Here is a 23069-nt window from a genome sequence, read left to right as displayed (position 1 = left end):
CTCTGGGACACCTAGAGCCAGTCTAGAGCCTGAGTAAAGGAACTTGAGGTGTGTTTGTCCTCAGATCACAACAGAGCCACCATGTCACCCATCATCAGTGTGTCTGTCTCTGTTAACCTTACTCTAGTCTGAGTGTGCACCACACACCCCTGGGGGTGCTCGTCATCCCCTCACTGCTCTTGACCTACCACCTTCCACCCCCATTCGACTTCGCCTTCTCAGAGCCCAGGGCTTTGGCAGAGATGGATTCACTCCAGACAACATCACAGGAGGGAAGAGATCGGCCTCCCTCTCCTGGCAGCAATGGGAAGAACAGAAATGTTGAAATCAGAATTACTGAGATTGCTTTGTATCATACAGACTTGTAGTGTCCTTCAATTTAGAGAATACAGTGTGCAGACGGGTGAGGGCCGCTGTTTCCTTCTCCTGGGAAAAAAGACAAGAGGGAGAACTAAGGAAAGTGCATTTCCTGGGGTCAAGGCTGGAAGCGAGCTTGCCTCGGGCTCCCACTCAGCCTCAGGGGTGCCGGAGGGCGTGTCCCTATCCTGATCCCCATCCTCACACCACCCCCACCCCCGCCCGTAGGAGGGAAGTGCTGAAAGTGCTCTTGGCTCTGCAGGCCCGTTATGGACTGACTGTGAGCCACTTGGAAGGTGACAGCTTTCGGTTCTGCTGCTCTGACCCTGGCGGGGGGCATGGAGAGGGGCTTCCCCTGGTCCTTCCTGGGTCAAGATCCGCAGGGTGTGGATGAGGTGGCCACGTTGGTGGTGACTCAGCGTGAACTGTGTGGAGGTGGCTAGGAGGTCACAGAGACACGGTACCCTTGCGGCTTCCTAACGAGTTCACCTGGGGGTCAAGTGTCAAGCCCAAGCAAACATAAGATATTATTATCAGTTTTCAGAACAAGTGAAGAGGAGAGATCAGGAGATGCTCCAGGGCACACATTTCAGTCCACTTCTGGCTTCCAGTTGGAAGGGTCTGCTGCCTTGCTGGTGTTCAACATCCTGTGATGGTCCTACTAGGGAGGGGCATCAAATGACCCGGAGGACCTTTTACATCAGCTGCCCTTGGATGTGGCCTTTCCAACCAGCCTTTCCAACCAGCCTCCAACTAGGTCCCTTGGGAAGTTTCTGGGGCCCGGGGAGTGGGCATGGCTGGGATCATTCCCCACCTGGCCGCTACCTTGGCTCCTCAGGAGGGGACACCCCTGTTGGCCAAGGCCAGTGTCGTCTGAGCTGACTCTGCTCACTCCTAGCTCCTCCGAGTGGCGTTCCGTTGGCCCAGCTGAGCAGAAGCGCCTGTGTCACACGGCTCTGGATGACGGGGAGTTCTGGTACAGTGCTCATCTCATTTTCCTTTCTGTATTAACTACATAACAGGTGTGAGCGTGCCCTGTAGCCCTTAGCTTGTTTGCTTGCTTCCTGTCTATGTTTGTTTGATTTCTTTGGTAAACCAAATACATTTGTCTCAAGCCCCATAAGGGGCACCCAGGTTGGCAGAGAATGTGTAATGAACATGGGGCTGAGCCTGGGGCTGCAGCCCAGCAGCCCTCCTCTGAAGACCCATCCTCCCAGTTTGCATGGTGAATTTGAAGTCCAACTTCATGACAAGGGCCCCTGAAGGCAGCGACCTTGAAATCATCCCAAAATATAGAACTAAGTTTACTAGGAAACATTCCTAATAGAATTTCTAAAATTTCTACAGGGGCGGAACTCTTTGCTTAACTGTGAGCTTTTAATGAGCCTTCGTCTCTGGAAGATTTTTTTGATCTTTTTTCTTCCTGTGCAGTCCAGAAAACAGTTGGCTCTTCCAATTCTGCAAGACCACACATTTCTGATGTCCGGCTTTCTTCCCTGCTGAGCAAACCAGTCAGTTCTCATCTGAGCTCACTTTTTTCTTCTATGCCTTATTAAATACAACAAGCAAAAACCAGCACTCACTAATAGTCTAGCTTTTTCCATCCTCTTCCCCTGGAGCACAGCCTCTGTCCTCCATATTTTTACAATTTTAACAAATATATTGCCATGTGTAACATGGATACCTATTTTCCGGCTCCAGTATTTCCTTGAAACCTGCTCCAGTGCTAAGCTGATAGCACATGTTTTAGAATTCGGTCATGGTGGCTCCATACACCAATGACTTAGGGTAACACCAGCTGCTGTAACAAATAGACTTAACACGGATAAAGACTCAAATGCAGTAAAGTTTATTTCTCACTCATTGTGACAGTCCAAGAGGACATCCCTATTCCATGGACGGCTCACTCCATGCAGTGATTCTGGGACCCAAGCCCCTTCCTCTGTGTGGCTCTACCAACCACTGGGGTCACACAGCCATGTGTGGGGAACCAGCAGAAGAGGAAAGACAGGACAAATCAGAGGAGATACTCCCACTTCCGGAGAGCCTTGACCTGCACACCCTTGCTTACATCCCACTCTAGATGCAAAGGGTGGGCTGCAGTCCCTGAACGTGGGTTCTCCTTAGTTTTGTCAGTGTGTTTTCCGTTGAGTTCTCCCCATCCTTGGGGGCGGGCACAGGCACTCACCACTGGCTGGTTAGATGATTAAGCGAACAAACGGATTATGGCATCACTATCACCTCCCATGTCTGGTGTCTCCCCACTTCGTTGCAGGATGGCATTTAGAGACTTCAAAGCCCACTTTGACAAAGTAGAAATCTGCAACCTCACTCCTGACGCCCTGGAGGAGGATGCCCTCCACAAGTGGGAGGTGACCGTCCATCAAGGAAGCTGGGTGCGGGGCTCCACGGCCGGGGGCTGCCGCAATTTCCTGGGTTGGTAGACTGCCTGTCACTCTCTGTCATTGCCAAGTGTCCAGTCCAGCCTGGGGTACATCAGGGGGTCAGGGCCAGGACGCTAGAGGAAGCCTGAAGTGTGGAATGAGTAGGATTTCCAGGATGGCTGGTGAGGGCTACAGAGATGTTGCAGCAAGTCGGATAAGAATTGCTCAGGGAAACTCTTGTTTAGCCATTCCGGCTATTTTCCATGACAAGTAATAGAAAACATAACTCACTTGAGTTTAGCAATAAAAAGGATTTTTTCCTTGCATGACTGGAAAGCTCAGAGGACAAGTAGGGTGCGCTTCAGGCATAGTGTGGTCAGCCCATTTGTCTGTAATTCTTTCCTCTGTCCTCTTATAGTCACGGTTGGGCTGCCAGTAGCACCCAGGGCTTCATAAGCCCTCATTTGTGTGCATAGCGAGATCTCTTGGGGTCACCCAATGGAAGTCCTCAACTTCCCTCTCCCTGAGAATTCCTTGAACTCATATAGCCTAGTGTCTGCTGCGGGCTGGTTGGCTTTGTTCCAACTGTCCACAGCAAGAGGAGCTAGGGTGAACCAGTCAGCATTTACCCTCGGAGCTGAGTGTGGAGTGGTTCTGTTCAATTTGCCCAGCCATGGGGGCACCGTACTCTGCTCTGAAATACCACGTGGGAAAAATAATATGGAACAAACCACAGATCTGGAAGATTGTCTTTAAAAAGCTGAGTGGGAAAAGGCTCAAGAGAAGGGGGAGATGAAAGGGGAACACTTGGCCTTCTCACTGGGGTTAAAGAAGTAGGGCACAAGGGCCATCAGAACAGGGAGAGAAGAAATGATTGACTTTCTTGGGTTTGGGAGGATGTGGTGGAGGTGGATAGAGAGAGAGTGTGTGTGTGTGTGTGTGTGTGTGTGTGTGTGTGTGTGATGCATATGCATGTCCTTTGTGTTTTGTTTTGTTTTTTTTTTTTTCAAAGAAAGATGAAATAATTCACTTCTTTCAAATGGCAGACACCTTCTGGACCAATCCACAAATAAAATTGTCCCTGACTGAGAAAGATGAGGGGCAAGAGGACTGCACTTTCCTCGTGGCCCTGATGCAGAAAGATCGAAGGAAACTCAAGAGGTTTGGAGCTGACATGCTGACCATTGGTTATGCCATTTACCAGGTGGGTAGAACCCAAGCCGCTCTTTGGAGCCTGCCACCTCCAGTGGTGAGCGTCCACATGCCCAAGACTCAATGGCCAGTTCCCCACCTGTGTCCAAATACCCAAGACCAACGGCCCTCCTTATAGAACATTCCCATTGCAGAGCCCCAGCAAAGACGAGCACCTGAACAAAGACTTCTTCAGGTACCATGCTTCCCAGGCCAGAAGCAAAACGTTCATCAACCTGAGAGAAGTCTCCGACCGCTTCAAGCTGCCGCCTGGGGAGTACATCCTGATTCCCAGCACTTTTGAGCCCCATCAGGAAGCTGATTTCTGCCTGAGGATCTTTTCAGAGAAGAAAGCCATCACCCGGTGAGTAACAGGTTCAAGAATTCCTCTTCATTTAGAGGCTCAGGCTCATTGGAGCTATGACCCCTCTCTTCCCTTCTCTATGATCCACCTAAGAAATCAGGCAGGAGAGTTTCTTAACCCATTTGCAAAGCGGGATATGTTTCCATTTTGGTTCTGCTCATTCCCTCCCCGGAAAAAGCCATTGAAAAGTTACTCTCTCCAACCACTCCCAGAATCAGTCTCACCAGACCCTCTTGGGTGGAGCCCTTCATTTTCCAGACCCAATTCTCAGGAAACCTCTGGAGTGGGACACACATTTAGAAGTGTGAGACTTATTTTTGAGCACAGTGAAGCGGGGACTGTTTCAAGTTTCCAGAATGACCTGTTCTTTCAGCTTTAGTTTAAATAAATGTTGCCAGGTTGTTTGGGGTTGGCCTCAGCTTATGGACAGCAATGCCTAAGGGCACTCACCTGCGCCAGTACTGCCTGTGGTGAGCCTCCAGAGACATTTCCCCAACTGGAGCCAATGCTGAAGTCAGACTGACCCTTGTGGATCTTTTTAGGATTACAAGATGCATCTCAGCAATAATCCAAGGAACTTTTTAAAAAAATTTATTTATTTATTCATGAGAGACAGAGAGAGGCAAAGACACAGGCAGAGGGAGAAGTAGGCTCCCTTCAGGGAGCTCGATATGGGACTCAGTCCCATGACCTTGGATCACACCCTGAGCCAAAGGCAGACGCTCAACTGCTGCGCCACCCAGGTGCCCAACTCAAGGAACTTTGGAAAGACGAGGTTTATTACTTACAGGTTCTGGAGAGTACACAGCATACCTAAGGCCACACAGAAATCCTGATGAGATTCTGAGAGAGAGAGAGTGTGCTCACAGGCCTGGAGTTCTGCTTTTATTGGGGTCGAGGGCAGGGGCCTAGGGTTTCACAGGTTCACTATTGGTGAACTTCAAACATAAAAGCAGGAACTAAAGTATTTGAAGGAAAAGTAAGTAGTGGATCAAATGGTCTACTAGAGCTTTCTAAAAAAAAAAAAAAAAGAGGGAACTTGATGGTAGGGTGGCTGGGCTTTGTATCTAGCTATATAGCTGGCAGTGTTTATTTGAGACAGATGTCTTTGAACTGGATGCCTTGACAGTCAAAAACCTAATGTCAGGCACTTACATTACAATCCAAAAAGCAAACTGTTGGGTGCTTCACTACACAGGCTGCCTTCTGTTTTATCTGCCCCACATTCTACCACTTTCCCTTTGCAGTGACTTAGCAGAATTATTTTGTGTTAGATACTTCTATGAAAAACTTCCCACTACTGCCTTTTTGCCATCAGTTCTCTGGGGCAGAGGAAAAAAAATGGTTGAAGATACACGCATTCACTTGTTTTCCCAATAGAGACATTCTAGAGAGCACAGAGAATGGCAAAACCAGCTCATTCTGCATTTGAGCTGGATCCATCCCCAACTGAGGACCAGCCTTCTATAACAAGAAGGAGTCAGTTGTGACTTTGTGGCCTCCGGTTTTATCTTTGGTCTAGTGGGATAGGATTGGATTGGTGGTAGACACTGAGGATGCTCCCAGTTGTCCAGTCTGGCTGGGTGTCCCAAGCTCATGATAAAAAGCATAGTTCCTTCTCCTCAGCTAAATAGAAGCAATACGATCTTTAATTGTTAAAAACTCTGCTGGAGGCTGATCTTCTCCGAGACACTGGTACAAGCTGAGGATGAATTTCCCAGGATCTGTTCACACAAAAGCACCCACATGAGAGGCACACAGATTGGCAGCTCCTGTGGGTGGCAAGGACAAGAGGAGGAAGCCAGGCTCTGGCCCTCACACAGTTCGTGTTCCCTGTCCCAGTATCGGGGTGCAGTCAGAGTCCTGGGCCTCCGTTGATGCTTACACTTGGCAAAGCTAAGTCCATACACACACGGTCCTTTAATCTGCTGTGATCTGGAGCATAAGCACCAACTCTGTAGCTCAGTGACTGAAGAACCACACGAAGCTCTATTTCCATCAGCTTCATCCTCATGAGAGGATCCTAAACAATGATAGAAAAAAACCTCTGGAAGTGTTCTGCTGTGCATGCCCAGGGGATGAGGAAGAAGGGGCGAACTTGCCCCGTTCCGTCTTAACGTTTGCTTGTTGGTATTCCCTTTGAATTTTTAGCGTTTTTTTCTCAGGGAGTGCTTCATGTTTACTCTGTAAGATTGGAGTCTTCCAAATGTTTTAGCATCACCAAAAGCAGAAGCCTGTTTCTCTTCTCAATAAATTACCACTTCCCAAACACTGTAGGTTCCCCTAAATATATGAACAGGAAAATGAACATTTCCATTGTTTGTGCCCCCAGACATGAGCACACACAGAGCCTGCCCCACTCCCAACACCCACAGTGGGAACAGGGACACACACCTTCAGGGAGGCACCAGGGATAAAGGCTGGAGCTTTGGGGGGAATTTTAAGTTCTGACTTAACTTGCTCTATAATCTTTTTCAATTCCCCCAGAAATAACCCACTCTCAGTAGACAGGATGACCGTATCCAAGGAACTGAATTTCCTTCGGGGATGTAGAGCTCAGGGGGAGTATGTGGTGAATCTGCTGGGCTGGTGGGCCCTCTGGGGCTCTGCTATCCTACGTCACACTTCATAAATATCCCTTGTAAAGGGCATCCAGGAAACAGTGGGTGGCAGCTGGTTCAGTTTCTTTTACTTCTGGAAGTCCAGAACTTACGAGTTCTCCTTGGCTGGCGGCTACACTGCCTCCCTCTTCTTTTCATGCTGGGCGGGGTCGGAGGATAGGGGAGATGGAGGGAGGTCAGTGCAGGGGGTCCGCAAGGATCTGTGGAATGTAAACATCACGGAAAAAGAAGGGCTTCAATGGGCCAGAAACTTCCAATACCTCTGGTCCCATGAGGACTGCAGATCCGAGGGAGGAAGTTAATCCCCAAGAGAGCCAGCGTGTTTTCTGCCCTCCAGGGACATGGATGGAGATGTGGACATTGACCTTCCAGAGGTGAGCCTTCCTTCACATGTTACCCTGGAGGGTGGGATTCTGTGACTGTCCTGAAAGCCTCCTCAGTCACAGCGTCCTACAGAACTTTGAGGTTCAGGGAATGGCTTATCTGCAATCAGGTAGGTCTTCATTCCAGCCTCCTGGAGGCCAAGTCTTGTACCTCTAAGTCTCTCACATCCCACCAGGACCCAGTGTAGGGACGAGTGAGGTGCTCTGAGGAAAGCTTTGTTTAGAGCTTTTGTTTTCTTCTGTGCCACCAACTGGCTCTGTTCCCAGAGAGGTGGCTGCTGCTTCTGAAGGGGATGGGATGTCTTTAAAATGCATGTAGTCTAAGAAAAATCAGCAGGAAGAAAATGAGAGTGGCGAGTAGATTCTCTTGCACTGGACTTGGAGGAGCACCGACTTCTTCCCTACAATATGTGTGCTGATAAGGGAGCAGTGGAGTGGGTCTTACACTCGTCCAAGGGCTGGAAGACTTTCAAGAGGTGCGGAGGTGTATCTGGGACAGTCTGACACTTCCAAAGGCAGCACCAATCTGCACAAGACGAAACCACAACACCCCAAGCGTTTGCTGAGCTCTCTCCATGTGCTAGACCCAGGGCTGCCTGCCAGAGACAGACTCCTGCCCTCAAAGATTTCACCATCTGTCAAGACACATGGTTCAGCAAGGAATTACAGTTGAGAGTGGCGAGGGTCAGACAGAGGAGGTGCCGGCAGCGCCCAGCACCCTGGCTGGACCCCTGCTAGGTCAGGACTCCGCCTCCCTTAGCGCTGTGATCTGCAGAAGCCCCTCGTTGGTCCTTCCAGATACTCCATCTAAAGAGCCTGCCCAAGTGAGCCTAATGCTCCAGGCAGCGGCCAGAGCAGGGCCCTCCTGGCGGAGTGAGGTCCCAGCCTCTCCCGCAGGCCGCGCCATCTCCGCTGCAGGCCTCTTTTTTCTTGCTATTTCTTGGGGAAAGCAAATGCCAAGTTTCTCTTCTGTGGGTCCAATGCAAGTTCCTCTGGTTGCTTTTTAGCTTCCGAAGCCCACTCCAGCCGGCCAGGAGACGGAGGAGGAACTGCAGTTCCGGGCCCTGTTTGACCAAATCGCTGGGGAGGTAGGGATGGCCGCAAGCTGCGCTTGGCCTTGACCCCTGCAGTGCTGGGGGGCCGAGTTTCCTCTGCCCCGGGGGTGCAGTAGGGTGTTTGTGGGCCACACTTCCCAGAGGCCTGGTGGAGCTGGTGAAGCTAAATCCGATGGGAGACCAGGCCCGGCCATTTGGGAGGCTCTGCAGACTGCCTCGTCCGCCGCCCCCGCATGCCAGTTTGCCACCATCGGTGGGGCAGGGGCACCCAAAGCCAGGCCCTGGGGGCTTTCTGCAGAAAGCTAGAGAGAACTTTGCAGAGGTGGCTCATTGAACTCTGCCCACAAACCATTGCCTTTAGAATGTTCTCTCTGCTCTGGTGGAAGGTGGCATTGTTGGAGGACGTCACCATGAAATTGCAAATGTGATTTTTGGCCAGGTTTGGCCGCTGGGGAAGGAGAGAATCTGTCTCTCACCTCCTGCCCTCCGCCCTCACCCCGTTCTTGCCTGCTCGGTCGTCAGCTTGTTTGTTGGGGGCCCTGGTCACTCTTGGGAGCCCTGGGTATCTCTTGCCCCAGGAGAAACTGCCCCACCCATGCTCCCTCGCAGCCTGATTAATCCTTTCGTGGCAGGTGCTGATGACTCCATTCAGGGCTCCTGAATTGTAAAAGAGGTGTGCTGCCTGCACCTGGGGGCAGAAGGTGGTGGGATTTCGGGTGGTGTAAGAAACAGGAGGGCAGGGAGACTTGGGCACAGCAGTCCGGATGCAAAAAAATGGGGATTCGTGTGACTTTATATAAGCCACAGCAGGCAAGGTGGCCATCTGCTCTTTGCAAGGCAGACTGCAGGACAGAGAGGGCAGGTGGGGCAGGAATGGTGAACTTCCAGCTTTGGGCGCCTGCTAAAGGCCAGGCCAGGGTAAGGGCCTCCTCACAGCTGAAGAGTGACAAAAGTTCCCAGAAATGAAGATCCGGGTTTGGAAAGGAGGCGAAGGAATATTGCAGGAGATTCTTTCAAACATCATTAATGACCTGTAGACTGAGCTCACTGGTTCCAGTCCTGCTCTTCTTCGGACTGGCCCCATGACTTGGGCAGGTGGCTCTGCCTGTCAGGCCTGCTCTGGTCCATGGGGGCTGGGGCTGCATCTGTAATTTCTCCTCTAGGGATGAACACCCCAACCCCATCCCCCAAGCCTCAGAAGCTTCAGGGGTGGAACCTGGGTGGGCACATGTGGAAATAACTTCACAGGAGACTGTTTCACAGACTGTTTCAAACTGTTTCCAGGGTTTTGACTGTAGGTCAAAACCCTGGATGCAAAGGAGCCCTCGGTCCGTGCTGCTCAAATAGTCATGCACATAAAACTTTCTTGAGCATCCTGGATGCAGATTTCCTCTGCAGGAGGTCTGGGGCAGGGCCGGGAGCACCACATTTCTGATAAGCTTCTAAGGGCCGTGGGTGCTGAGATCTAGTGGACTTGGTGGACGGCCTCAGATCAGTGGTTCTGAATTCACCCTAGAGGTTTTGAAAATAATCCATGGGACATCCTCCCAATCTCCTGATTGAAATGGTCCCTGGAGTGAGTCCCCAGTGGGGATATTTTTAATACTCTCTGGGCTGTTCTGCATGCAGGGGCCTGGAAACCCAGACATGAAGGCCCTCTAACATAAGTGCCATGTAGGGAGCTTAGCTCAGGGAGTGGGGAAGCTTGCCTCCCCTGGCCCAGTTTTTCCATCCTTTCTGGGCTGGGCATGTGAGTCCTTGAGAAGTTAAGCAGACTGAAGTCACAGGAGATGGGCACCTGGGCCTGGCAGCCGGGTCCTCGAGGGCCAGGCTTGTGACTTGAGCCAAATCAAGCTCAGAACTGGAAGCAAGTAACAAAGGCTCTAAGGGCCGTAAAAAGCAATTGTCTCCCCTTCAACAGGATATGGAGGTGACAGCGGAGGAACTAGAATATATTTTAAATGCTGTGCTGCAAAAGAGTAAGTGCTCTTACCACCCCCACCCACCCACTCACCCATGGGAGACCCCAGGGTTCCAATGGAGGGGCCGTGTGACCTGTGACTTCACGCCACTGGGTCTCCTCCAGCATCCCAAGGCTCCCACTCTCCAGGGCTGACTTTAGGTAGACTTTAAAATAGCTTTCATTGCTTATTTCCTGATTACAAATCTGATGCCAATAATGGTAGAAAAGTCCACAAAAATGCAGAGAAGCCCGAAGACAAAGACAAAAACCAATAATCTAACCACTCAGAAATAACCACTGTTAAGATGTGCGTGTGTGACTTCATGTATGTGTGTCTCTCTCAGTGTGTATATATGAACACACACCTAATAATGGTCCTTAAATTATAGATACAATTTTATTTGTTAACCTAACAGCTTTGGGATATAATTCACATACTATACAATTCACTCATCACGGGTTTTAATGTGTTCGTAACATTGTATAACCATCACCACAACCAATTTTAGAACCTGTCACTCCAAAAACTGTACCCAGGAGCAGTCAGACCCCACCTCCCCCAGCCCCTGGCACCTGCTAATCTACTTCCTGTCCCTACAGACTTGCCTATCCTGGACTTTTCCCATAGAAAGACCCATGTAGTAGGTGGTCTTTTTCCACTGGTTTCTTTGACTGAGCAGGACGTCTTCAAGCTTTATCCACGGTAGTATTTGCCAGGACTAATTTAATCCTTTTATTGGCTTGATAATACTGCACTGTAGGAATATACTAGCTTTTGTTTCTCCATTCCTCACAGATGACATACAATTTATTGCCACTTTCTTTTTTTTTTTTTTTTTTTTTTTTTTTTTTATATTGCCACTTTCTGGCTGTTATGAATAATGCTGCTGTGAATGTTTGTGAACGAGTTATTTGTGTGGACACCTCTCTTGGGTGTCCTAAGACATTTGCTGCATTACATGGTAACTCTATACTTTCTGTTTTAAGGAACTGTCCGACTCTTTTCCAAAGTGACTCTTTTATGAGCATTTGTGAATGCTCAAATTTCTTCAGTAATTTCAAATCCTGCCTTTTAAACTGATGTTTTATGATCATTTCCCCAGGTCATTAAATGTGCTTCAAAAACATGGTTCTTAAGGACTGTGTCACAGTCCATCCTATACATATAACCTTTGCTGCTCCTACCCTTCCATTGGTCATTTATGTCATTTCTGAATTTCTGCCATTATAAATAATCAAGTGATAAAGATCTTAATTAATTTGTAATTCTTTGCTTGGGATTCTTAAAACTAGGATAAATTAATGGAGAGATATTCCCATTTTTAAGGCATTTTTTTATATTTTGCAAATTTTCCTCCCAAAAGGCCATGTCAGTTTCTTGCCTCACCAGCATCCTGAGAGTGAGCCTGTCTCCCCTTCACCAGCTCCAGATCTGACCATACCCTTGGACTCTCAGCAGCCAGGAATAGGTTTATCTTATCACATATCCAGATGAATTCTGCTTTCCTGTGTGATTTCAGAAAAGGACTTCAAATTCAAGAAGCTAAGCCTGATTTCCTGTAAAAACATCATTTCTCTAATGGATGTATCCTTCCAAATCTGTGGGCAGAAAGAGCTGTGTTCTCCTGTTGTGCAGACCCTCCTAGGATGTGACACCCTTAACTGGCAGGATAGCCTTTTTCCCAGAGAATATCCAAAGACCAAGGAGCCCCTAGAACTGGAACAGAATCAAGAGGCACAGACTGTCCAGTGGGGGGAATGCTTTTGAAGGGACTTGGGGGTCTTGTTGCCACTTGGGGGTCTTGTTGCCACAATTGTATGTCCCAGCTAAGGGAATAAAGTGTGTTTTTTTTTTTTAATTTTTATTTATTTATTTATGATAGTCACAGAGAGAGAGAGAGACGGAGAGACAGAGACACAGGCAGAGGGAGAAGCAGGCTCCATGCACCGGGAGCCTGATGTGGGATTCGATCCCGGGTCTCCAGGATCACGCCCTGGGCCAAAGGCAGGCGCTAAACCACTTCACCACCCAGGGATCCCTAAAGTGTGTTTTTATTATGCGCTTTCTGCAACCTTCTGGTGCCATCCCCACCTCACTCTTGCCTTTTCCCCTCTTCAGAGGTGCGTGGTTTGATGATTAAGCCACCCTCCCTAGAAGCCTTGAATCCATGTTACAAGTCCCCAAGGCCAGCCTGTTACCCTCCCATCCCTAAAGTCCTGTGAGGCACCTTGGTTTGAAACCCTGTTCATCTTCTTTCCTTTCTTCTTCCTTCCTTGACGCGCTCGGCATAGACCAGTGGCAATGGGAAGCTGGAGTTCAAGGAGTTCAAAGTGTTCTGGGACAAGCTGAAGAAGTGGACAGTACGAGACCCAGCACCATGGCCTCTGGGGATCGCACAAGCCGAGAGCAGGAGGGGATTCTAAGTGGCCGAGGGAAAGGGCAGGAGGGAAGGATTCATGATGGAATTCCCTGGTTCCCTTCTCATGCTTACGAAAGTGCCACAGTGCTTGCCTCCAAAATGAGAAGGAAAGCAAAAGGCCTAATGCAGCCAGGCCCTATGAGGCCTCTCGTCCTGTGCTGGCGCCGTGCAGTTACTGCCACGGATGACGCCTTCGGCTGCCCTCCCCCTGTTCTCAACGCCCTCTCCTTCCCACAGAACCTTTTCCATCAGTTCGATACGGACAAGTCTGGCACCATGTCCTCCTACGAGCTGCGGACTGCCCTGAAAGCCACAGGTAAAGCACAGCCTGAATGTCCGGCGTGGGCTGCTTACATGCCAGGTACTGTCTGTGGGCAGCCACTTGCTTCTCAGGCCCTGGAAGCTGGCCAGTCCTTGACCTCGGTGAACCATGCAGTTCATGCTTCTTAAGGACACAGCCCTGTGGGTGCCAGAGCCAGGCCTCAGGCTCGGGACCCACTCACGCCAAGGCCCATGTTTTAACCCTGCAATATTGGCAGGAAGCTTTAAAATGTATCCACTAAGGGTGAATTTAGCCCAACCCCCTCCCCAGCCTCTGGCCGCGTTTTCTGGCCAAGCAGAAGCACATGTGACCCTTTGGTGGCAGGCCCAGTGTGTCCAAACCTCTAATTGCTGCTTTCAGGTGATGATTATCATGGATGAGGAAGGGCAGCCTGATCCCATGATTTGGGCTCAAATCCCTTGATTTGAGCTCCTCTGCCACCTGCAGCTCTGTCCCTGGCTTTGTCACCAACAGACTGAATCTAAACCAGATGATTCAGTCATGGTTCCTATCAGCTCTGTACACGAAGGATGGGATCCAGGTGGTGTCTCTAACCCCCTGGCAGTCACTACGGTGGCCACCTGAGTCTCTGGGGCTCTGAGGTCTTTTGCACACAGTCGTGGTTTTGAGGCCACTGTAGTCCCCAGCCCCTGCCAAGCTGTGTGGTGTGTCTCACAAAACACCCCCGGGCCCTGCCAGAGTTTATAATCTGCTTCCCTCCCAGGTGAGCCAAACATCAGGATACATTGTCAGCTTCATGGTCTGATAAAGAATGTCTAAAATCCGGACCATCTTGGGTCCTATATCCAGGAGAGGAGGACGGAGCAGAGAGCAAAGGGAGCCCTGCAGAGAGGAGGGTGTGTTTGGAGGGTCCTATATCCAGGAGAGGAGGACGGAGCAGAGAGCAAAGGGAGCCCTGCACTGCCCTCTGTGCCTGACTGGCCTCCTCTCTGTCTGGGATGGAACTGAGGAACAGGACAGACCCAGGAGACTTCTATGCAGTATGCTGAACATTGCCTGGAATGTGAGCACATAGACTGAAGCCAAAGGGAGGCCATTCCCTGGGATGTAGCTAGACATCGAAGCCTTAAATATCGGATCTAAAGTGACTTTACCTGTCTAAAGCCCTCAACCAACCCATAGGACTCGAATCCCAAAGAAGAGAAGCAAACCACCCTGGCTCAGCCTGGGTGTGTGAAGGGGACCCTGCACCATGTGTCACCCACTGTAGGCAGCAGCATCCCTTCTAGAAACACGATTTCTAGAATCCTCAACATCTTTGGGTTAAAATGCTCTCCAGAAATGGAGGCAGGGGAAGGCGGGGATGGAGCTCAGACACCCTTCAGTGTTAAGTTCTTCCCAAGTGAGGCTTCCTGAAAAGTCAGCAAGATACCATGGGTAAGTGAATGTTAAAACCAAGAGCATGACGTCACGAGTCCACCAACAGCCCCCCTAACGTCGACACACACTGCCATGCTGCATCCATGCTGGGGACAGTGGCCCCCACTGTGCCCAGGAACCCACACTGCTGACAGAGCACTGACCAGGTGTGCCCCGTGGGGCCCAGTCTGGACAGGCCGAGTCTCATCTCCCTTCCCCACAGGCTTCCAGCTGGGCTGTCACCTCCTGCAGCTGATTGTCCTCAGGTACGCGGACGAGGGCCTCCAGCTGACCTTCGATGACTTCCTCAACTGCCTGGTCCGGCTGGAGAATGCCAGCCGTGAGTGTCTGGTGGGGCTGTGTCTCCTGGGCCCTGGGGGAGGGTCCCTGTCCTCTCAGTTCCCTCCCAGGAGCGGGTGAGAGACAGCTGGCCAGAAATCCTGGGAGAATAGGCCAGGGAGCCGCCGCCGTGTGACCTCTGTGCTGTGTGTGTGGTTAGTGGGGGGGGGGGGGGGGGGAGGGGGGGGCAGGAGTCTTTGCCTGCAGTCCTTAGGAGTCTTCTCATCCACCACTCTGGGTTAGAGCCCAGCACACTTCTGCTGGCCACTCCGCTTGCTAAGAGTCATTCTCTGCGGGCACATTCTAGGGTCCTTGCAGGAGGACCAGGTGGAGGGGGTACTCCCGCCTCACATCTGAGGAAAGGTCCCATTTGGGGTCAAATCTATCATAGCACATAGAATCCAAAGATCCTCTTTCCCCCCAACTTCTCCCTCCCTCTCCCTCCCTCTCCCTCCCTCTCCCTCCACCCTACCTTTGTGTTTTGTAAGCCCTAGGGGCTGACCCAGTTATCAAGAAAAGACACATTATGTGTAGGGGGGTCCTTAGAATTTGTAGTTTGTTGTCACACTGTCACAGAGTGGAAGCTCAGTGAAGCACATCTAGGGGCCTGGAACCCAGCACCATCCAGGATGGCTGCCATGGTTGGGTGTGGGGGGTGGGGAGCAAAATATGTCCGTGCCCAGGCCCTGCACCTCTGAGGAGGCCCATGCTTGGTTTAACACTTTGGTGTCAAATCTTGAATTTTAATCACTTTTTAAGAAGGGATCCCACATTTCCATCTTGCACTGGGCCTCACAAATGATGGACTCATCCTGTCTGGGATCTTCTAAAGGATGTTTGCAAAGTGACCCCAAGGCACTTGCTAAGCCAAGGCAGAGTCCATGTTCCTTGGATCTCTGGTGCCAGAGCTCCCTCTACTTCTTTTGTGACACTTAGAACATGTGTGATTACCTGTTGAGCCTGTAATCACCGGGAGGGTCACACTTCGTGGACATGTGAGGCATATGTATTGGGTAATCATGATGATTTGAGAGAGGCAAGTGGTGCAAAAGGCCTTATACAACCAAGCCAGAAGGCTGGGCTTCTCTAGGTGGTCACCATGAGCTAGTAATAGGTGCATTTTAGAAGGGCCCTCGTGAAAGGTAGGGACTTTCTAAGTTTGACACAGTGGTCAAAACTGACCTAGAAATAATGAGATTTGCTGGCTTCTCTGCTCTCAACTGTCCCTGTCCTTTCTAAATCCCCTCAGCCTGATCCTTCCAGACAGGGGGCTCTCAGCTAGTTCTTACAAACTAGTTCTTATATTCAAGGAATATAAAGGAAAAGTCACTTCAGTCTTAACACCATCCTACTCCAGGATCTTCATGTTCCATTCACCATCTGGAGAACATTTTTAAAATACCAAGGCTAGGGCTTTATCCTAGGATTATCTAAACTTTTGATTTTTTAAAAATATTTTATTCATTTATCCATGAGAGACATACAGATAGAGAAGCAGAGACACAGGCAGAGGGAGAAGCAGGTTCTCTGTAGGAACCTGATGTGGGACTCGATCCCAGATCCTGGAATCATACCCTGAGCCAAAAGCTGACACTCAACTGCTGAGCCACCCAGGTGTCCCGATTCTCGAAATTTTTAATCATACAACTAAGTATAAGGAATAACAATTAGTCCCCGTGTGCCCCACACCAGTGTTCCCAAATCTTGCCACTTATTACAACCCCTTAGGGTAGCTTTAAAAAATTTCGATGACCTTGGGTGGGGGGTGGGCAAAATAGGGGAAGGGGAGTCAAAGATGTTTTGTGATGACCAGGCTGGACAGGAGGCCAGTCCATTAGAGTGTAGGGAGTGGCAAGCAGCATTGATGTTTATAAAAGTCCCCCCGATAGTTCCAGCGCCTTACATCGGGCTCAACAATTATCATCCTGCTAATCTTTTGTATGTTCTTCTAACAAGTACTTTTTTCTGAATTATTTGATAACAAAGCTCAGAAATCCAGTCTTTTCCTTTGTAAATATCTCTAACAGGCAAGCTTGTTATCCAACCCAGCCCTCATGCCGTCTGCACCCCAACAACATTCTCGTAAGCCCTCAACATCACCTAAGACCTGGTCCACGCTGAACATCCCCAGGCCATCTTTCCACGTTTGCTTGCTCGTCTCGGGATCTAGTTGCTGCACTTGACTGTTGGGTTCTGTCTCCTTTGCTCTATGGCAGCCACTTCCTCTTTTTCGTTATATTTTTAAAGCTCCTGGGGTGCCTGGGTGGCTCAGTGGGTTAAGCATCTGCCTTTGGCTCAGGTCATGACCCCGGGTCCTCTGGATTGAGCCCCAAGTTGGGCTCTGCTTCTCCTTCCCCCTCTGCCTGTCGCTCCATCTACTTGTGCTCTCTTACGTGTGCTCTCTCTCCATCAAATAAATAAATTAAAAATCCTAAAAATAAAACAAAACAAAAACAAACAAACAAAAAAACTCCTGTGTAACTCTTAGGGGAAGCCGGGATTGCCTGGCTTGGCCACTTTAACTAAATGGGGAGACCGAGGTCCAGAGAGGAAAGTAACTTTCAGGTTATTCAGTGCATCAGCTGTGGTGTCCGGCCAGCTCCTGTCCTCCCCCAGCTCCACCTACGTGTATGGGCACCTACAGTGCTCATCAGGGACTCGTAGAGATTGAACAGCTTTCAAGACTCATGAAAAATTTTATGCACATGTGCTTTTTCTCTGGGGAGAAGGCCTGTGGAAAAGAAGGGCTCTGTAGCTCCCCGAAAAGTTAACATAGAGGGAATGTTTGGGGTCCAGGATCTGGCTGGCTGACTGGCGTATTGTAGATGACAGCACATGCCACCCGATGCTAAGGCCACCAGGTCTGCCGTCCCAGGAATTCAAGAACCTCCACCAAGCGACAGAAAATCCCATGTAGTCAGCCTGAGTCTAGGCCGGCCATTCTAGAAGATCCTTGCTTACCACCAGATGGAGCAGCTCCTCCATGGGCTGCCCAGCAGGCCCCGAGGTCACTGGGAAAGAAAGAAACCTGTTGAAGGAACCGTCCCCACAATGATGCCTTTCTTGTGTCTCTCCTATTAGGGGTGTTCCAGGCTCTCAGTACGAAGGACAAGGACGAGGAGTTCATTCATCTGAACATAAATGAGGTACGATCCAGCCTACGCAGAGCCCTGCTCTCTGAATGCTTGCTGAATGCACGCGAAGGTCACCCTTAGCCATGGGCGTAGTAACAACAATGAAACTGCTAGTATTTTTTAGGTACTAGTCAGTCAGCAGCCAATGCAATCATTACGATACTCCTATGAGCTTAGGGTTAACAGAGTCCCCATTTGGCAGAAGTGGAAACTGAGGCATAAGGTGCTTAATCACCTGGAACAGAGTGAGCAAGCAAAACCTGCCTTCTTCTCTTTCTTTTGCCATATGGGTTCCTTAGCCTGCCTGCCTTCTCGCTCCCTATTTGTGCACTCCCCTTGCTCATGTTATCATGTGGGTCTTGTGATCCTCGGGGGAGGGGGGCCTGGCCTGCACATGCACGTACATGTGTGTATGCGCACGTGTGCACACACCTCAAAAACCCTGAGAAAGATACAACTTTTGCCAGTTACAAGGCTAACCACAGCAAATGTGATGAAGGGAAGCACAAGGATCCGAGTTTCAGAGGCTTGGAAGAGGCATCCCAGGTGTGGACCGTCCTCTCCCCATTGCCCAAAGTGTGGTCTGTGGACTAGTGGCCTGGGTGTCACCTAGGGGAACTGTCCACAATACTGTTATAAACTTCAGAGTTGCTAAAAGACTACATCTTAATTATTCTTGCCACAAAAAGAAATGATAATCATGTGACCTGAAAGAGGTCTTAGTCAATCACATTGAAATATATAAATGTATCAAATCAGCACATTGTACACCTCACACTTGTACAGTGTTATATGTCAGTTAAGTCAAAAAAATAAATACAATAAAAAATTATGCAAAGGAACAAAAATGCAGAGGCCCCATCCAGACCTGCTAAATCCCATCTTGTTTTAGGAGGATCCCCAATGATTCCTACACATACTAAAGTCTGAGATTGCTGGCTAGACATTCTCCTGACCAAAAGCAGGGAGGAAACTACGGAACACCTCCTTTTGCTGGTTCCCAGAATTTCTATTGCCCATTTTTTTCCCATTCTTGCTCCATGACTTCCTGTCCAGCTCTGCTTTTCCTCAGACAGAAGGGTTGCAAAGCTGGCAGCCCATGTCTCCTTCCTGTCATCTCTGAGCTCTTCCCCCTCCCCAATGTCTTCCACTTTCACACTGCAAACCCTGGCTCATTTCCAAATTCAGTAACAACTTGGGATTTGGGTTCTACTTTATTGACCATCAAGATAAAGAGGCTGATAAGTGTGCAGTAAATGGGATGGAACCTCCCCTCTGTGCCTTGGTTTTGGTCAATTCACCTGCTCGGTGCCTCAGTTTCCCCATCTGCAGAGAGATCAAGACCTTAATCTTATACCAAAAGTTTGGTTTCTAAAAATATCATGTAATTTGGCCATTTACTGTGTGGGCTCATCACCAATGTTCTCATATGTGTATCTCAGATCCCTGGATACACTGTAACTCACAGTTGTCCATCTCTAAAACATGGAGAACTGTTAGTTACAAAACTGGACAAAACTTTGAGTCTTCTCCCTCTCTCTCCCTTCAAGCCCATCATCCTCAACTCTGGCTGCACATTAGGATCACCTCAGGAGATTTAAAAACCCCAATGGCCTGGCTATAACCCAGAACAATTAAGTCCAAATCTCTCAGGGTGGGGCCCAAGCATTGATATTTTTTAAATTCCCCCATGAGTCCAGTACTGTCCTGCCTGAGGTGCCTCAGGAATGCTGTCTGCTTTGCCAGGAAGAAAGCACATTTCTCTCTCTCTCTCACTCTCTTTCTCACCATCTGCACTTGATTTGAGCTAATTCAGAAAGAGCTCAGGGCCTCCAGAAAACTGAAAATGCTTGGAATCATTTTTTAAAATATTTCATGTTGAAGGCGAAGTCCATATTTTAGGCAATATGATTGGATGCAGAACTGCTGTGACATAAACAAACCAGGGCTGGTAGGGGAGTAGAGGAATAATCAACTCTTCACTTTATTTTTTTTTTCTTTTTGTTTCTAGTTCATCAACTTGACAATGAACATCTGAGGCTTCCCTGGCAAGGATACAGTCTGTCCAGCTGAGTCTTGGCTCTTGGGCCATGAACTTCAGAATGTTTCTTGGTGTAGAGCTCTCCTCCCATTATCCAACCTTCTCATCCCCCTGCCCCACCACTTTAATCTTGGAAGAGTGAAATGGACTCAGCTATGATCTCTGATTTTATGCTACTTCTTTGTACAAGCACTGTCCTAATATAGGCTGATGCCACCACCAGTGCCTTACCTTCAGGTTTAGGCATTTCTAGCAATTTCTCCCCCTACCTTCACCATCTCTTTCCAATACCAATTGTCAAAAGTGTAAATCAGTGCACAGAACTATGGTTTGGGGTGTGGAGTGTCAATCATTATACTCAAATATCCTATACAGGACAAAGTTTTTATTAATGTATTGGAGCCTGAGATGAAATGGAAAGGTATGACATCATAATTAAACACTTTCCTCATCCTAGATGTTTCCTTATTGGGGGCAAACCTCAGGGAATTCTGGATGATTACTTGTAAGAGTGGAACAATATGAAAATCCCTATTTCCTCTTCCAAGAGGTGGTAACTAAGTAGTCAGTCTCTGTCCAATCCATTCTTTGTGTCTAAAGCTTTTGAGTCAGAAGATCCAGGGGCAATGTTATTTCTTTTCAGGAGTCCAGATTTGTATCAGTCTGGATTGCATTCATTTCTACCATGATGAAGAAGAACAGAGCAGGAAAGAAGCCTTATTTTGGCCCACCAAATTGGAATAATGGGAAATAACACAATATTGCCTCAGTAAATGCTAGTTCTCATTTTCTTATTTATATACTTGTGGTAGGGGAGGTGGAATGGAGGGATGTGCAGAGAGGGAAAGGGGAAGGGAAGGGGGGAAGGGTCTCCTCTCTCACTTCTCAACACTTCCCTGAGCTCATCCAGCAATGGAGGCATGTGATAGGAGCAATATGCAATAACAGTGTTTTCTAGTTTCTGTATTTGATATTTAACATGTTGAGGCCTTGCTGATCCTGGAGGGATTCCTCCTCCCAGGGCTAATCAATTCCCAGAGATAGCAAACAACTTGCCTGCAAGTGTGCCTTTCATATACAAGCCAACCAATCCAGAGCCAACACCCAATCACCTCCTCTATGGGACTTTCACACTCCAATCCACTACCTACCTTCTCTAATTGCCACAGGGCCAGATACCAGACAATTGGGAATACTCCTATGCCCCCAGAGCCTGCCGAAATTATTCAAACTAGGCAATCTTCAGACTCCTTATCTGGCCTTACTCATTCCTTCCACAATAAAGACTCTTGTCAACATTTCCTATTCCTCTTTCTGCATCTCGACTGATGCAGTCAGACTGATGATAAAGGCTAAATACATTAGGAAAATATAACAATTATAAATATAATACCACCTAATAGTAGACATAAGGAAAATATAACAATTATAAATGTAATACTCCTAATAGTAGAGCCTCAAAATTTATTAAGCAAAAATGCATAGAATTGAAAGAAGAAATAGTTTAACAATTAGTTCAATATCCTATTTCAGTAATTCATAGAGCAACTAAACAGAAAATCAGCAAAGATGCAGAAGACTTTAATGACCTTGTCAACCAAATGGACATTTTTAGAGCACTCTATCTAAAATAAATACTCATTTCTTTTCAAAAGTAGATTAAATGTTCTCTAGGTTATATCATATACTAGGGCATAAAACAAATTTCAATATATTTAAGAGGATTTACGTCATTCAGAGTATGTTCTCCAGCCACAAAGGACTAAATTAGAAATCATAGAAAGAAAGTTGGGCAATCTCAGTGTTTCGAAATTAAACAACATATTTAGAAATAATCCAGGAGCCAAAGAAAAATCACAGTGGAAATTAGAAATATTTTAAGCTGAATTAAACAAGGATACAATGTATCAAAATGGATGAGATAGGACTTGGGAAAGCAGAAAGTTCTTGCATCAATAATTTAAACTTCCATCTTAAAAAAACAAAAACATGAGAGACCAAAGAGAGAGAGAGAGAGAGAGAGAGAGAGAAGAAAGAAAGAAAGAAAGAAAGAAAGAAAGAAAGAAAGAAAAAAGAAATTAAATCCAAAGAAAGCAATAAGAAAGAAAGGTCAGAGCAAAAATTAATGAACTAGAACATTGAAGAATAAAAAAACTCAAGGAAATTATAACACTGTTTTTAGAAAAGATCAACAATTTAAAAAAGGATCAACAATATCAATATACTCTTAGCTAAACTGACCAAGAGAAAAGGCCATATTAACAAAATCAGAAGTGTAAGAGGGGCATCACTGCTGACCCTACAAAATGAAAAGTATTATAAGAAGATAGTATGAACAACATTATGCCAACAAAGGAGACAACTTAGATGACATGGAAAATTTCCTAGAAAGAAAGAAATTGACAAAATGGACTTAGAGGAAACTGAAAGTCCTGACCAGATCTTTAACAAGTAAAGAAATGGAAATAATGGTTAAAAACTCTTACCCTGGGGCAGCCTTCCGCCCAGGGCTGATCCTGGTAGACCCTGGATCAATCCCACGTCAGGCTCTCTGCATGGAGCCTGCTTCTCCCTCTGCCTGTGTCTCTGCCTCTCTCTCTCTCTCTCTCTCTCTCTCTCTCTCTGTCTCTATGAATAAATAAATAAAATCTTAAAGAAAAAAACTCTTCCCATGAAGAAAAGTCCAGGCTCGGGTAACTTTACTGGTGAATCTATCTAATATTTAAAGAAGAAATTAAAAAATAATAAAATAGGGGATCCCTGGGTGGCTCAGCGATTTGGCGCCTGCCTTTGGCCCAGGGCGCGATCCTGGAGTCCTGGGATCGAGACCTGCCTCGGGGTCCCGGCATGGAGCCTGCTTCTCCCTCCTCCTGTGTCTCTTCCTCTCTCTCTCTCTCTATGTCTATCATAAAATAAATAAATAAATCTTTTAAAATAATAATAATAATAATAATAATAATAAAATAATAAATAAAGAAGAAATAATAGCAATCTTTCACAACTCCTTTTGAATATGGAGGAAGAGGGACAACTCCCCAACTCATTCTATAACTCTTCAAAACCAAAGACATCAAAGAAAACTATAGATCCGGGGATCCCTGGGTGGCTCAGCAGT

The 23069-nt window shown here is 47.9% G+C and overlaps 1 protein-coding gene across 1 annotated transcript in view; it reads left to right on the top strand.

The window, feature by feature from the left end:
* CAPN9 (calpain 9) overlaps positions 1-20410 on the top strand; it is a 40020-nt gene extending 19610 nt beyond the window's left edge. Inside the window, exons 8-20 of the mRNA XM_025448577.3 lie at positions 1256-1333; positions 2633-2793; positions 3788-3945; positions 4088-4296; positions 7255-7291; positions 8308-8388; positions 10277-10334; positions 11839-11903; positions 12611-12679; positions 12976-13054; positions 14664-14780; positions 17861-17925; positions 19925-20410. Of these exons, the coding sequence (XP_025304362.1) occupies positions 1256-1333; positions 2633-2793; positions 3788-3945; positions 4088-4296; positions 7255-7291; positions 8308-8388; positions 10277-10334; positions 11839-11903; positions 12611-12679; positions 12976-13054; positions 14664-14780; positions 17861-17925; positions 19925-19951 (1204 nt within the window). The 3' untranslated portion in view covers positions 19952-20410. The remainder of the gene's footprint in view (positions 1-1255; positions 1334-2632; positions 2794-3787; positions 3946-4087; positions 4297-7254; positions 7292-8307; positions 8389-10276; positions 10335-11838; positions 11904-12610; positions 12680-12975; positions 13055-14663; positions 14781-17860; positions 17926-19924) is intronic.
* Positions 20411-23069: the final 2659 nt, after the last annotated feature.

This window comes from Canis lupus, chromosome 4 (genome assembly GCF_003254725.2).
Source record: "Canis lupus dingo isolate Sandy chromosome 4, ASM325472v2, whole genome shotgun sequence".
Lineage (NCBI taxonomy): Eukaryota > Metazoa > Chordata > Mammalia > Carnivora > Canidae > Canis > Canis lupus.
This window is presented reverse-complemented; position numbering and strand designations above follow the sequence as displayed.